At 56.8% G+C, this 14875-nt stretch overlaps 1 protein-coding gene across 1 annotated transcript in view; it reads left to right on the top strand.

Annotated features, from left to right (window-relative positions):
* The first annotated feature begins 712 nt into the window (after positions 1 to 712).
* The window catches only part of ATP9A (ATPase phospholipid transporting 9A (putative)), a 106500-nt gene continuing 92337 nt past the window's right edge, over positions 713 to 14875 (top strand). The window contains exon 1 of the mRNA XM_045832798.1: positions 713 to 1011. Coding sequence (XP_045688754.1) covers positions 725 to 1011 — 287 coding nt within the window. The 5' untranslated portion in view covers positions 713 to 724. The remainder of the gene's footprint in view (positions 1012 to 14875) is intronic.

Below are 14875 nucleotides of genomic sequence, written 5' to 3' on the forward strand. Positions count from 1 at the left end.
CTGGGAGAATGCGAGAGCCAGTGTGGCTGAGGGCCTGGGGGAAGGAGCTGGGGGTGGGTGAGACTGAATCAGTGTGGTTGAATGTGCGCGGGACTGAGAGGGTACGTGTGTGAGCCCCAGAGGCGTCTGAGGAAGTGTGTGCAGGTCTGGGTGTGTGCACGTGTGTGATTACGAGTCCTGGGGGTCCAGGCGGGAGAGTGGCCGTCGGCGATGGTGAAGGAAGGTGGGCCAGGGGAGTCAGGTAGGGTGTGTCCCTGTGCTCCTGTGATTCTGGGGGACACACTGTGCGTGTGAGGCATGAGATGGGGGGTACATGAGGTGCATGACCAATGCGGACGTGTGCAGGCGTGTGTGATTGTGAGAGTCGGACGGTGAGCCCGTAAGAATGAGAGCGTGTGCAGCGCCTGCATGCGAACGCCCGCTGGTGCGGGAGTGAGCCTGTCAGACAATGTACGGGACGTGGCGGGGTGAGCGTGGCGGGGGGCTGCATGTGGGCGGGGGGATGCATGTGCGCTGGCGACTGTAGGAGGCCGGTGGGCGGGCGGTGGCCGGGCGCGTGCGCGCACGGCGGGGCGTGGGCGGGGGGCGCGTGGCCGGGTGGGCGTGTGTGTGGGGGGCGCGCGGCGCGGGCCGGGGGCGGGGACACTGCGGCGGCGCGGACCCAGCCAGCCGCCCCCCGTGGCTGGCGCGCGGGGCGAGCGGGCGCAGCGCGGAGCTCAGGTCCATGGTGCGCCCGTGTCCATCGGTCGGGCCGCGCGGGCGGCTCCGCGCGTGGCCCGGCGCTCGCGAGCTCGCCCCCTCGCAGCGGTCCCGGCCCGCCCGCTGCCGCCGCCTCCTCCCTCGGGGCAGCGCGGCGCCGGCGGGCGGCGGCGCGGAGGCCGGACCGGGCGGCGGCCCAGGCGGCGCTGGGGGCGCGGCAGGCAAGGCGGGCGGCGCCGGCGACATGACGGACAACATCCCGCTGCAGCCGGTGCGCCAGAAGAAGCGGATGGACAGCAGGCCCCGTGCCGGGTGAGCGGGGACCGGGGTCACCTCTTTGTCGGCGCGCGGCCGGAGCCTGGCGCTCGGGCCGGAGCCTGGCCGGGCCTGACAGCTCGGCCGCGCCCGGCGCCATGAGCCGGCGGCCGGGCTGGGGAGGCGCGGGGCGGGCGGGCGGCGGGCCGGGAGCTGGCTCCTCTCAGCTCTACCCTGGGCCGGGTGCCCCGCGCGATCCTGTCCTTTTGGGCCTAAGCGCCCCGCTGCCTTGTGCCCCTGTCCACCTTCCTTGAGAAACCCCGAGAATCCGGGCCCGCCCGGCGCTGTTTACAGTCGCACGGAACTGGGATCAGTCGTACCTTTTGGCCGTTTCGTTTGTTGATTTCTCCTCGTCGTTGTGATTATGATGTGGTCACTACCAAACCGTGCTCCGCGCGTGGAACAACCCTCGGACGCCTGGATGTGCCCGGCTTATTGCGGTGGGGGCTCAGGGTCCTCTGCAGCCCCCGCTCCCACCGGGGTCCCCCATCAGCGCCTCCAGGTTTCAGCCCTAAAACGGCCGCCCTCAGCTCCCGGCCCTGGGTGGACCCGAACTAGCAGCCGCAGGAGGGCGGGAGGGGCTCTAACTGGCCGAATTGAGACCCCCCCCACTCGGCTCCCCACAATTTGAGAGAACGAGCCCCTGGCAGGCAGGGTTGCCACCTGCTGCGGCTTTCTGGCAGTGACAGACCCTGGGCAGCCTAGGCGTGGGCTTCCCCCACTTGGAGAGGGGACGGGTACATGTATTGCGCCCTTCCGTCTTCCTGTTCCGAGGATGGCAATGACCTGTTGAGGTTTTGAGGGACTGTGGCACCAACTGCGACAGATTTACCGAGGGGGAGGGGAGCTAGGTTAAAATGCAGATTTCCAGTCCCCTGCCCAGACCCCGCCCATCAGAGTTCTTGGGGGTGCATTCCGCCAGGCCGCCCAGGTGAGGCCCTGGCGCCCCCAAAGCTGAGAACGGCAGCTGGGGGGGGCGGGGGGGCCTGCGGCCTCCGACTGGCCTTTGCCTTTGGCATCCTGTCTTATCTGGCGCTTCCCTGTGGCCGCGGCTAATTGCGGCGTCAGTCGCTGGGTGCAGGGGGAGGGGAGAGGGAACGCCTGGGGTGGCTTCTTCAGGTGTGCGTGGTGTTGGGGGTGGGGGGAAGAAATGCTGTCAGCTGCCATTTTGTGGGGTCTTTGTCCCTGCTTTCCTTGCGTCTTGCGGTGAGGCCCCATTGGTGTAACAGGAGGAGAGCGCTCAGCGAGGTGATTAAGGACTGCCGGGAAGACGCCGGCCGCGAAGGGAGATGGAATTTAGGATGGTCCAACCCAAGGGCGGTCAGCCGGCCCTCCCCCGCTGCCTTCCCTGTTTGGTGTTTTAATCCTGACCACTCCGGATTCTGGAGAAGGATGACGTGAGCACTGTGCCTGGTGTGGTGCCTGCATGCAGTATACACCCTGAGTAAATATTTTAATTTATGCGATCGGTGGTTAGTTATTAATTCATGCTGCGAACAATTGTGGAAGGCGCACCGTGCACAGGTCCCTTCCTGGAGATCCCAAGACGAATTACCTAAGACCTGCCCGACAGGTGCTGGCGTCCTGAGCCTGTCGGTGCTGGAACCGCCTGGGGAGCTGAACCAGCTGTCATTCCAGCCCCGGGTTAGGCCGCAGAAATGAGAATCGGGGATGGGACCTAGGTAGCTTATCAGTGTTGCATTCTCTCAAAGCTCCCAGACGATTTTAATTGCAGTCTCGGTCGAGAACCTCTGATTCAGTGCGTGAGAGAAAGATGCAAATAATTATTTAGAAGGGGTAGTTACCAAGAAAGAAATAGGCCCTGTTAATGTGGGGATCCAGAGAGAGTGGTACAGACAGTTAACAAAACAAAACAAAACAAAACAAAAGGGTTTCTGTTTGGTATTGGGATGGAGGATCACACCCCCTTTAGAACTCGTCACTTTGGAATTAATTTATTTCCTACAAGTGACACAGATTCAGGTTCAAGTCCTGTATCAGAGAGCCAGGCACTTGGGGATGTGTTCTTGCATGTAACCAGCAGCTTTGCAAGTAGCCGAGCCCAGGTGGGAATCTTGGCGCATGGAAACACTTTGGAGAACAGTGGTGGCGAGGCTTCCTGCAGCACAATGGGGGGAGGTGAGCTAAAGGAAGAAGAAATTCATATACAGCGGGTCAGGCTCTCTGCGCGGCACTTGAGGTTCAACAGCTCTGTTTTAATCCTCGTCAACAACTGTGCGCGTTCTGGGAATTAATCTCCCCACTTTGCAGACACGAAAACCAAGGTTCAGGGATGTCACATACTCGGCTGGACGTCGCCCAGCTAGCAGTCACCGCGAGGGGCGGGGTTTGCATCTGTCCGCCCATTTCCCCTGATGGCTCTAAGCGGTAGGGTGATTGGTGGGTTTTGTGGTTAAAAACCCGAAAACCATGGGTGCCACGAGTCCCAGGAGGCAGTGTTCCCCTGTGTGAGTCATGTCACGTTGCCAAGAGGCGACGTTGACTTGCCGGAGGAATCCCGTGTAGCCCGGCGCCCCTTCTCTTTGAGAAAGTTGCACGTCCTGCCGTTGAGGAAACTGTCGCCATCGTTTGGTCAGGAAACAAGACGTTTGCCCCATGTTGCTGGGAGCCACTGTCTGGCACCGCGTGCTTTGCTCTCGGCTGAATGGGGTTCCCTTCTTCTTGGTGAAACTCCGGAGAGTGGTTGCTAAAGGTGTGGGTTTGGGAATGGAGGAGGTGGGTTCAAGCCCAGGCTCCGCCCCTTGCTAGCTCTGTGACTTGGGGCATTATTTTAACCTCCCCGGGTCTCAGGTTTTTTCATCTGTAAAGTGGGAGTGACAATTCCGTATACCTTGGGGGGTTGTTTGGAGGCTCAATTTATGTCCAGTTTAGAACACTAAGCACTCAATACACCTTGGTGTCTACTGGGGGGCATCCTGCTCCCCCCGCAATGTCCACGTGTGACCTGTGAATATGTGACCTTGCATGGCCTAGGGGACTTCCCCAATGTGAAGGTGACACTGGGATGGGGGAGTGTCCTGGATGACTCGGGTGGGCCCGGCATAATCACAAGCATCCTTGCACGGGGCAGAAGAGTGAGTCTTGGAGCTGGAGCGAGACCGGAAGACACCCAGCTGCTGGTTTGGGGGTGGAGGCGGGGCCCAGAGTGAGGGCGCGCAGGGGCGTCCAGAACAGTCAGGGAAGGGACTGGTCCTGCCCACACCTTGACTTGAGCCCCACAACACCACCGTGGACTCCTGGCCCCCCAGCGCTGCCGGAGAGGTGACTGTGGTAGCCTGCTGTAGCAGGAAGGGGAAGCTCATGCGGAGGGGTGTGTCCTGTAGGCCCGGAGAAGGGGTGCTCCCACCAGGGTTCCCATCCCGCCGGGGCGGCTGGGGGCCACCCGCCTGGTGGGCGCAGCAGGGCCCCTCAAGGCTCCAGGGTGCAGGATTGAATCGGGAATGCTGCCTGACTCATACCCTGACCATGGAGGCAGGACACAGATATTTATTTAGGATCTGCAGCGTTTTGCTGTGAACTAGGGTTCTCTCGTGCTACAGAGTGGCCCCTTGGATGTTGTTTTTAATCCTTGTTTCATTGCTAAGGGAACTGAGGCCAAGGAAGATGAGGCGGTTATTGGGGGCCAAGAACGCATGGCAGGAAGCGAGGGGCGGGGAGGGCGTGCTGGAGCAGCCGGCACGGCAGCTGGAGGGCATTCCATCAGCTCTGTGTCTCCAGTGCCAGTCTTCTCCTCCGGTAGCAGCGCATTGTTCTTCTGCCCAGTGTTGCAGGAGGGAGAAGGGGGGAGTGGCAGTGGAGGTATTTCCTGTCTAGAAAAATGCAGTGAGAATAAAGATGAGAACATAGTAGCTTACAATTTCAAAGCCTCAGCAGCAGATGCGGGCTCCTTGCTCTGTGGTTAAGCATTTGGATTCCAGGGCCACGCAGACTTGGGTTAATGTACCAGCTCTGCTGTTTTCCTGCTTGTGTAGCTCCAGGCCAGTGCCTCGTCTCTTCTGTGCCTCAGTTTCCTCCCCTGTCTGAGTGCCTCTGCGGTAGTGTATGCGCCCCTGGAGCGCATCAGAAATTGTTCTTCTCTCAGTGTGGTCTTGTGTTGGATGACATCTCTTCTTCCTTCTAGGTCTTTTTTTTTTTTTAATGAAGCATTTTTCTTTTTTTCTCTTTAAAAGATTTTATTTATTTCTAGAGAGAGGGCAAGGGAGGGAGAAAGACAGGGAGAGAAGCATCGATGTGCAAGAGATACATTGGTTTGTTGCCTCTTGCACACCCTCAACTGGGGACCTGACATGCAGCCCAGGCACGTGCCCTGACTGGGAATCGAACCGGCGACCTTTTGGTTCACAGGCTGGTGCTCAGTCCACTGAGCCACACCAGCCAGGGCCTGAATGTCACTGTCTATGGGGATTAAGAACCATAATGCCTCTGTGAGGAGTTGTTCTTCTTAAAGGTGCGCACATTAAACTTTAAAGTCTGAACTCTCTTTATTGAGGCCATTACGTCTAATTTGTGGGACCACAGTGCCCTTTGTCTTTGGGTACGACGGAGGTCATGTTAGGCACAGAGCACGGCTGACCCTCATCAGTCACAGCCCTTAGGTTCTCTGAAGTCCCTGCGCCCCTTGAATGAACGACTGGTGAGTTATTGCTCCTGGGGAAGGTGCGGGGTCAGGTGCCTGGGAGCCCGGGCCCACAGCACTCTTGTCAGCCGATCAATACAGACCTCGTTTGAGGCGTATTCGTGTTTAAAGGCACCGTGTGTGACGTGTGTGGTCGATGCGTTAACGGTGAACTCACAACTCACAGCACTCGACTCACGCTGGAAGGAAGTGCATCAGACACACACGTGTGTGTTTTCTTTGTGAGACCCATCATAGCTTATTTTTTTTTAAACAAAGATTTTATTTATTTTTTTAGAGGTGGGGAAGGGAGGAAGGAAGAGCGGGAGAGAAACAGTGGTGTGAGAGAGAAACAGGTTGACCGATGGGGCACCGAACCCGCACCCCCGGCACGAGCGCTGACTGGGAAGCGAACCGGCGACCTCTCGCTTTGCGGGATGATGCCTAACCCACCGAACCACACCCACCGGTCAGGGCTGGCTTCTCATTCTTGGGAGCACTAGTCAGCCCCGGGCTGGGGGCCAGTGAGCAGTGACACCGCTCACAGAAGGCATGATAATGAGGAAAACGTGGCATTAAGTAGGCAGTGGAAAGGACACCTGGTGTGGCTCGGGAGCTCTGACAAAAGGCACAGTGCCCCCTTGTGTGACCTCCGCTGGGCGTGCGAGTGGGTGATTCGAGTGTTCTGCACTCCGCTCACTGGTCTGTGAGTGACGGCGAGGGTGCGGCGGGCGCTGGTTTGGAGTCGACACACCTGAGGCAGAAGGTGAACTTGCACCTACAGAAGCCACGAACGGTGGGGATCGACTGTATGCAGGCGTGTTTTCTCATTGTCTCTCCATCGACACAGTGGAGGTGGGGGTGGGTAGATACAGCAGATAGGGGGGTGTTTGGGGGAGTCTGTGGGGGGCGGTGCTCGCGGGGGACATGCAGAGACCCCTGCCCGAGGCGGACGCACGGCGGCATGAGCAGCTCGTAGCTCCCCGGGAGGAGAACAGTCGGGACGAGCCTTGGCAGTGAGTGGCCCGTCGGGAAGTGCTGCCCGCCGCGTCCCCCACCGGCCAGCCCAGCTGCACTTGTGCCATCGTTTCCTGTCGCAGAGTCCCTGCCGGACGGAGGCCCGGCCCTGCGCTGCCTGTCACAGGCAGTGACACCACGGGATGTGGAGTTGCAAAGCCAAGTAGGGCCGCCGAAGGGTGGAGCGTGGTGGGTGCAGGAGCCAGGCCTGCGGGGCGTCCCTGAGGAAAGAGGCCAGCCACGGCCCTTGGACTTGAACGACGGGTCGGAAGAAGGAGGCGAGTGCTGAACAAATCCACCTGTGGCCTTTTTTTTTAACTTTTATTTTTTTTAATTTAATTTCTACATTCTTTTTTATCCTGTTTTTCCATTACTATTTATCATTTATCCCTCCTGTACCCTCTTCCTTCTGCACCCACACCCCTCCCCTATGGCCACCACCCTGTTCAGTCCGTGCCCATGAGCTTTCTCTCTCTCTCTCTCTCTCTCTCTCGCTCTCTCCCTCTTCCCCCCTCCACCTCTCTCCCTCTCCCTCTCTTTCGTCCAATCCCCCCGCCCCTCCCTCCAGAACCCGGTCAGCCCGGATTTTTGTCGGTGACTTTTCAGAACGTTCTTTTACAATCTTTAACCCAGATGGAGATGGCGCAAGTCATTTCATCACTTTACAGCCGGCTTTGGAAATAGGCACGAAGTTTCCCAAAGCTTCACTCCCGACAGTGAGTGAACTTAGGTTCAACTTAGAAAGGAAAAGCTAGTGGTGAGGTTTTTCCGACGGTGACCTTTACCTGGAGGTGGGATGGGGTTGATTTCTCAAGCGAGGTCTGCTTTCCCTCCTTGGTGTGTTTTGAGAGATTGTGGCAGGAATTCGAAGGCTGGCCTGTGGGACGTCTCTCCACGGACCCCTGGGCCGGAGGTGGAAAGGTTAGCAGTTGTTTTCATGGTTCCTACTGTTCGTTCCAAGTGATACTTGTTTTCTCTTTGCGCTACTGATGGGAAGTTTCCTCCTAAGATACTTTTGAGTGAAGCCCTGGTCGGGGAGTTCTGTCCGTTGGAGTGTCATCCTGTTACAGGGTGCAGCCAAGAGGGGGGACCCCAACTGGGCATTTGAAATGGGGTCCAGAACTCAAGGTGTCCAGGAGATTTTTAAGATGTCTTCACCCCTTCCCCCCACAGGTGTGAGGTGGGGGAAGGGGCACACAGAGCAAGAACATGCAGGGCAGCTTTGCAGGTAATCCATGGCATGGTCATTTAACATACCTATAGCCTTTGGCTGGTCACTTAGATATGCTAAATAGCTATGGCCATGCTCTGGGCCAGGGGGCTGGAAAGGGACTCTCCCACCCAAGATGTGACTGAGGGGCAGGTCCCCTGAGTTTACAGCGCCTGCGTGGGAGCTTGGAGATGATTGGCTCCATGGCATTGGGCCACACCTGCCCAGACTCATGATGGCAGCCCAGTGAAGCTGGAAGGATGTGAGTTCTGGCACGTGAGGCCGAGTGTGGGAGGAGTCAGAAATGGGGCTGCAGAGGAAGATTGGCGCGGGGATTTAAACCCAGACGCAGCAGCCATTGGGGTGGAGAACCATGCGGCTGTGGCAGTGCAGAGAGGATCACAGCTATTGAGAAGAGAGAACCACATGGCTTTGGCAGAATGGAGACTCCCGCAGGCCTTTGAGAGAGAATCACCATGCGGCTTTAGCAGAGAACTGCCACTCGGCTTTGGCAGAGTGGCGACCCCTCCCCCCCCCGCCCTTTGCAGCCATTGCGCAGAGAGAGAAGCATGCAGTTTTGGCTGAGTGGGGACTCCTGTGGTCCTGGGAGAGAGGACCACGTGCCTTTGCCAGAGTGGGGACTCCCACAGCTTTAGAAGGGTAACCACCACCTGGTTTTAGTAGAGATCCCGGCGACTCAGCTGAGGTGCCAGGAACCCAGGGAGGTCTCCCAGTCAAGACGGAGTACTAACTGGGAATAACCAGAAGCCTGCCTGAGCCATGGACTTCTATTTCCTTTCCTGAGATACGGTACTCTGAACTGGGCAAAGGGGGAAGGAAGGACTGTGTCTGTGGATGTTTTTAAGAGATTTTAGGATTTTTTGGTGAAGACATTAGGTCACTACTTTAAGCCTGTATAGCATTAAATAAACATTTCCTTTCCTTTTCACGAATCTCTGGCATTGAGAGACGTCTTTCCTCTGGCGGCGGACATAACGGACCTGGGGGCTTCTTTCAGTAACAGGATATCGTCCCAGGCCCCCCTTGTTTGTTCTGTAACAGTCCTGCTACGCCAGGTTGTGGTTCGATCCCCAGTCAGGACACATATAAGAGTCAACCAATGAATGCATCAGTAACTGGAACAACAAATCAGTGTCTGTTTGTCTGTCTCTCAAGTCAATGCATAAAAAATTTAAGAAAAGATACATTTAAGTGAAAACAAGTATCGACTGAAAGAAAAGTAGGAAGGCAGTCATAGTTCACGAGGTTTGTAAACAGGCCCCAGGTCGTGCCTGACATTTAGGACACAGCGCTTTCTGTCTAAAAATGTAACATGGTTGTGCCAATAGATTAAAAAGTTTATTTGTGCCAAGTTTTCTGAAAAACGTGATTTTTTAAACCGTGGCCGGTGTACCAGGTTGACTAGGGATCTTAATGCTGTTTCTGTCGTCCTCCACATGGTTCTCGGGGACTATGGGGGGGGCGCCCGGTCAGAGGGGGCTCGTGGAGAGAAGGGGCGGGTGCCGTTGCCTCCTCCCGGTCGGATCTCCGTGGCATTTGCGGAATGCCAGGGACGAGCCTGCGGCCGCCCTCCTCAAGGAAGCAGCCGTGTGACGTGCTCTCAGCGCCCGCCCCACCGAACGGGGCCTGGCGGGGGCTCCCACGCCCGCCGGGCTCTGCTGTGAGGCAGGTGAGGTCCGACCCGGCCTCGGCACTGTGGACACTTCGGGTCTGGTTGTTCTCTGTTCAGCGGGGCCGCCCTGTCCTTGGTCTGCTGTCCCGCACCTTCCCTGCCTCCTCCCACTGGGTGCCAGGAGCACCCTCCCCCCCCACCCCGGGCGTGACAACCACAGACGTCTCCAGACCAGGTGTCCCGTGGGCAGGGGAGGGGACAGGGCTGCACCTTTAGGAACCTCTGGACCAATGGCAGGAATGCACCCTGAGTGGCTGGGCCCCGTATGGCCTTTATGAGGTGACTCATCTCGTCTTTAAAAAAAAAAAAAAAAAAGAAAGAAGGAAAAAGGAAAACCTGTTGGACGAGAAACCACGCTTGGGTGAGTGTTCTCAGCTCTGAGCTCAGCCTGCTGATTTAAGAGCTGAGGAATCCTTGAGCTGTGGGCAGGGAACATTTGGGACGGGTCGTGGGCCGACTTGCGCCCCTTCCCCAAAGCCGTACGTTGGAGAGCTGACCCCCCAGCCCCCCAGAACGTGGCCGTGTTTGGAGAGAGAGCACCTTCGAAGGAAAGGTGACGTTGGAACGAGCCCGGATTCCGTCTCCCTGGCGTCCTTGTGAAAAGAGGAGACGAAGGAAAGGCCACCTGGGGACACAGTGAGGTCTGCCAGCCAAGGGGAGAGGCCTCAGGACAGCCCGGGCCCACTGACACCTGGCGCTTGGACCCCCAGACCTGTGCCGCGGAAATAATGCCCATCCGTGCGATTTCGTCACGGCCGCCCCAGGAGGCTGACGCCGAAAAAGCGTCTCGTTGGTGGCTGTGTTGGCCGGTGTGGTGTATCTCTCGATAGTGTTAATAAACCTTTATTTCCAACTGTTGTTGACGAGTTCTTCGGTGTTTTTCTGACAGTCCAGTCTCAAGAGCTCTCTGTGAGCATGCTGCCCAGTCACGTGGGCTGTGCCCCACCCCCGGTGACCGAAGACTCTCACCGTGTGCTCTGCAGGGTGGGTGGGGAGACTCGTTTTTATTTTGAACTTAGGCCGCAGAATGCATTTCCAACCTGTCTCAATGCCCTGTCCTAGGTGAGGTTTTCCAAACTCTCCATGCGGAGCAGGTGATTTTTGTCCAGGGGAAAGGCCTTGGGGTCTTTCGAGGCTTCTGTGACTTGGAAGGACGTGTGTGTGTGTGTGTGTGTGTGTTCCATTGTTCCTCGTGAAGGCTGATTAGTAGCAGAAATGACATGCCAGAGGAAAGTTCTAGAAACTTCAAATTATCCTAGCAACTGTCCATTTTTCAGAAACGTGGTGTCTGTTTTCAGAGTTCTGTAGCAGTCTGTTTTTCCTCTCTCACCCTCTCTCGATGAGGCCGGTGGGGGAGAAAGGGCAGAGCATCTATTGCTCAGAGGGCTGTCCTCACCCCGTAAGAGGAAATCATTTGAATCTGAATGCTTTTTAGCATTTGTACAGTCTCCATAAAAACCCAAATAAAATGTAAAACTGGAGAACTTCACCCACCCATCTTCTCTCCTCATTTTTGTACGCCCCCAAGTCAAAGCCAATTAGAGGCTCTCAGACCAGGAATGACTACAGTGTTCAGGTAAATCAAAGGACCAGGGAGTAAACAGTTGAGACCTCTTGTCCCACCTGGTGGGTTTTTTTCCCCTGAAATGAGCTGATTTTAAAAGATGATGCACAGGCACCCATGTACACACACACACATTCACACTCATTCACACTGATTAAAGGGCACAGGTCCTAAGTACACACAGCTCAGCGAATTTCCATAAAGCGAACACACTCACATCACCAGCAGCAGGAGCCTCCCCCCGTCCTCCCGCCCTAACCTGTACCCCGATGGCCAGCAGCAGAGGGTCCTTCTGCCAGAGCTCGTGCCTGGCTTCCCTGGGTCGATGTTCTGTCCATAAGATCAGACCATGTTGCATGTGCATTATACAGGGTGGGGCAGAAGTAGGTTTACAGTTATGCACATGGAAAATAATGCAGTAGTTATTAATCCAGTAACTAATAACTAACAACTGTGTTTTGCGTAGTCACAACTGTAAACCTGCTTTTGCCCCACCTGGTGGTTTTGTTCGTGTCTATGGCCACAGGTAGACACTGTGTGACGTATCATCTCTCTATTATATAGAGAGAGGGGAAGGGAAGGAGAAAGAGAGAAACATCAGTGGTGGTTGCCTCCTGTGCGCTCCCTACTGGGGACCTGGCCTGCAACCCAGACATGTGCCCTGACCGGGAATTGAACCGGTGACCCTTTGGTTTACAGGCTGTGCTCAAACCACTGAGCCACACCAGCCAGGGCTTAACTCTGTGGTTTTGTAGGTGGTACCACCGCGGATTGTCTTGTGGCATGGACACATAGTCCCGCCCTTTCTCCGTTTCCCAGGAAGCTGAGGCCGAGAGGGGTCAAGAACCAGCCAGCCCAGGCCACACCGCTCTTAAGCCGCTGCCTGCTGCTCTCACAGGTCTCAGTGCCCTCGGCTCTCCTTCAGCCAGGCCTTCCCAGGCCGCCCGCTCTGAAGGAGCCGCCTCTCACCTGGTGACATATTCCCATTAATTATTGTTATTCTGCTTGTTTTCTGTTGCCACCCTGTCCACCTGCAAAATCGTAGGCTCCATGAAAGCAGGCCCCTCCTCTGTCTTGCTGACACCCCAGGGCTCAGCACGGAGACGGGCGCGGAGCAGGTGCTCTGACTGTCAGCATTTGTTGAGTGGGCGACGGAGAACAGGAGTCCCAGCTCCGGGCAGGTCTGCCTGCTTCCGGGGCCCTGGGTTTTATTCGGAGTCATTAAGATCCCCAAGGGACTCTGCGTTCCCCATTCATCGGGGTGTCGGTGGTGGGCGGGCCAGCGGGGGCCTCTCAGTGCAGGCGGGTGCCGGGCATTGGAGCCAGCGGGAGGAGAAGCAGTGGAACAGCCGGAAAGAAAAGGCAGGTCCTTCCCTCTCCTCCTTCCCCTCCGGCCCTCTTCTCCCTGCCCCTTTCTCATTCACTTAGCCTGTTTCTTTAAGAAACTAGCCACAGCAGCATCTTGTCTCCAGGTTTGCATTACAGATCTCAGATCGATCCCGGATTTGCCACTTGGCCCGAGCTGCCCCTGTTTCAGCCCTTACGGGCTCTCGGCGACGTCTGCTGCATCACCGAGATGTCTGGCGTCTCCAGGCGGCGGCATTCCCCGGGGCTGCGCCTCTGCCCGTCGCAAGCATCCCGCTCAGTAGCAGTGGGCCGTTTGGAGCCAAAGGAGGGCACTGGCAGCATGGGGCACAGGGGTTTGCTGCACAAAGAGCCCTGCCAAGCGAGAGAGGGCGGGCGAGGCCCAGGAGGGCCTGACCCTCTCATAGCCGTGCCGGAGTGTCCTTCCCAGCTCTGGGGCCCTGCAGGGGCCTTCCAGGTAGCAGAGGTTTATTTTTTCCATTAGGAAAGAAATAATTTCTAAAGCAAAAAAAAAGTAGCGGTTCCGGTTATAGAAAACTTAAAGATGCAGTAGCTAGAATTATTTAAAGGTCTCCACCCTGTTAACATAGAGGCGCACGATCCCTCGGCCTGTGTTTTTGGCGAGCGGCGATGAAGTGACACGATTTCCATTCATTTTTGCCGTTATAAACTAGAACTTCGTCTCGAGAGGATGTCTTGATGCGTGAACGTGCTGTTACATATTGAGAATTTTCACGGGCCGGAATCTCAGGTCCCCGGGTTAAAAGGAGCACGTGGGCGTTCAGGCGCTGTCTGTGGGAGGGCTCCGTCATCTTACGCCCCGTGAAACCCTGACTCACCCCACATTGCAGGGGCGGGGTGGGGGCGATGCCCCCGCCTGCTGATTTAATCTCGCTTCTGCCCCGTGCCTGCCTGCCAGGTCGGGAAAGTTTAGAAAGGAGAGAGAAAGAAGTAAAAACATCAGCTTTCCTTTCTCCGTCGACCACCAGTTGGGCTTCCTGTTGATCGGTGAGTGAGGGGGTGGGGGCGGAGGGCAGGAGGGGCCTGTGCTTGATTGTGGACACAGTAAATGCTCTGTGCATGTCCACATGGGTGAACTTGACCCCTCATGGTGGCGCGTTTGGCAGTCTGCAAGCATTCAACCAACGTTTGTGGAATGAAAAAAGGAAAGTCCACGTGCACTTCCTCACGATGAAAGCCGCGTGTACGGAACAGAGTGGAGAGCGCAACATCTGGCTTCCCTGCGGAGGGTGGAGGCCGGCGGCACCACCGTGGTGGGAGCCCAGGGCAGCATCGCCGGGCAGCACCAGCACCAGAAGAGGCGGGACCGGACTGCGCTCCCTGGCGAGCGCCCTTCCACACCGGAGCTGGCGTTGTACCCGACCCTCGGCACCTGCACTGCCTGTTTCCAGAGGGACAGGTGTCGCTACAAGTGCTCTTGGCCTTCCTGGGGCCGTTTCAGTGCCAAAGCCATACCCAAGGTGGGGCCCCATGTGGCAGTGGCTGCTGCCCAGGTCTCCATGGGAACAGGGGCGGAGTCAGAGCCTGGGAAGGAGGAAGGGTTACTAACCAAGCAGTAGTTCCCCACAGCCAGGGTCGGCTGCCAAGGACCTGGAGGGGCTGAGAACGTGGGTTTAAGCAAGACTGTCTCTGATCAAGTTTGGGCTCTGCCGTGTCCTGCTGGCTGTATGGCCCAACGCTGTGTGAGGAGCGCTGGACCCGCAGGAGGCTCCGCCCACCTTCAGCCGCTGGACAGTCCGAGGTGCTGTTTCCCCACCTGCGAGCACCCACCTGCGGTGCTGTGGTGAGCAGTGAGGGGGTCATTCACGTGGAGGACTCTGCCACAGCCCCTGACCCAGGCTGGGCACTTTAAAGATGTTTTTTTTTTTTTTTAGCCCTGGCTGGTGTGGCTCAGTGGATTGAGTGCTGGCCTGCGAACCAAAGAGTTGCTGGTTCGGTTCCCAGTCAGGGCACATGCCTGGGTTGTGGGCCAGGTCCCCAGTAAGGGGTACACAGGAGGCAACCACCACTGATGTTTCTCTCTTTTTCTACTTCCCTTCCCCCCTCTCTAAAAATAAATAAAATCTTTAAAAAAACCCCCTCTAATTTCTGATAAAGAGGATTTTTTAAATTTTAGTTTTTTTAAAAGATATTTCTTTTTAGAGAGAGGGGAAGGGAGGGAGAAAGAGAGGAGAAGAAACATCCGTATGTAAGAGAAACTTCAGTCAGTTGCCTCCTGCATATCCCCAACCACGGACCAGGCACATGCCCTGACTGGGAATCAAACTGGCGACCTTTCGGTTTTCAGGCTGGCTCTCAATCCACTGAGCCGCACCAGCCAGGGCAAAAAGGTGTGTTTGCTTGTTGTTAGGCGTC

This window comes from Phyllostomus hastatus, unplaced genomic scaffold (genome assembly GCF_019186645.2).
Source record: "Phyllostomus hastatus isolate PE091 unplaced genomic scaffold, TTU_PhHast_1.1 phas_contig_17, whole genome shotgun sequence".
NCBI classification, from domain to species: Eukaryota; Metazoa; Chordata; class Mammalia; order Chiroptera; family Phyllostomidae; genus Phyllostomus; species Phyllostomus hastatus.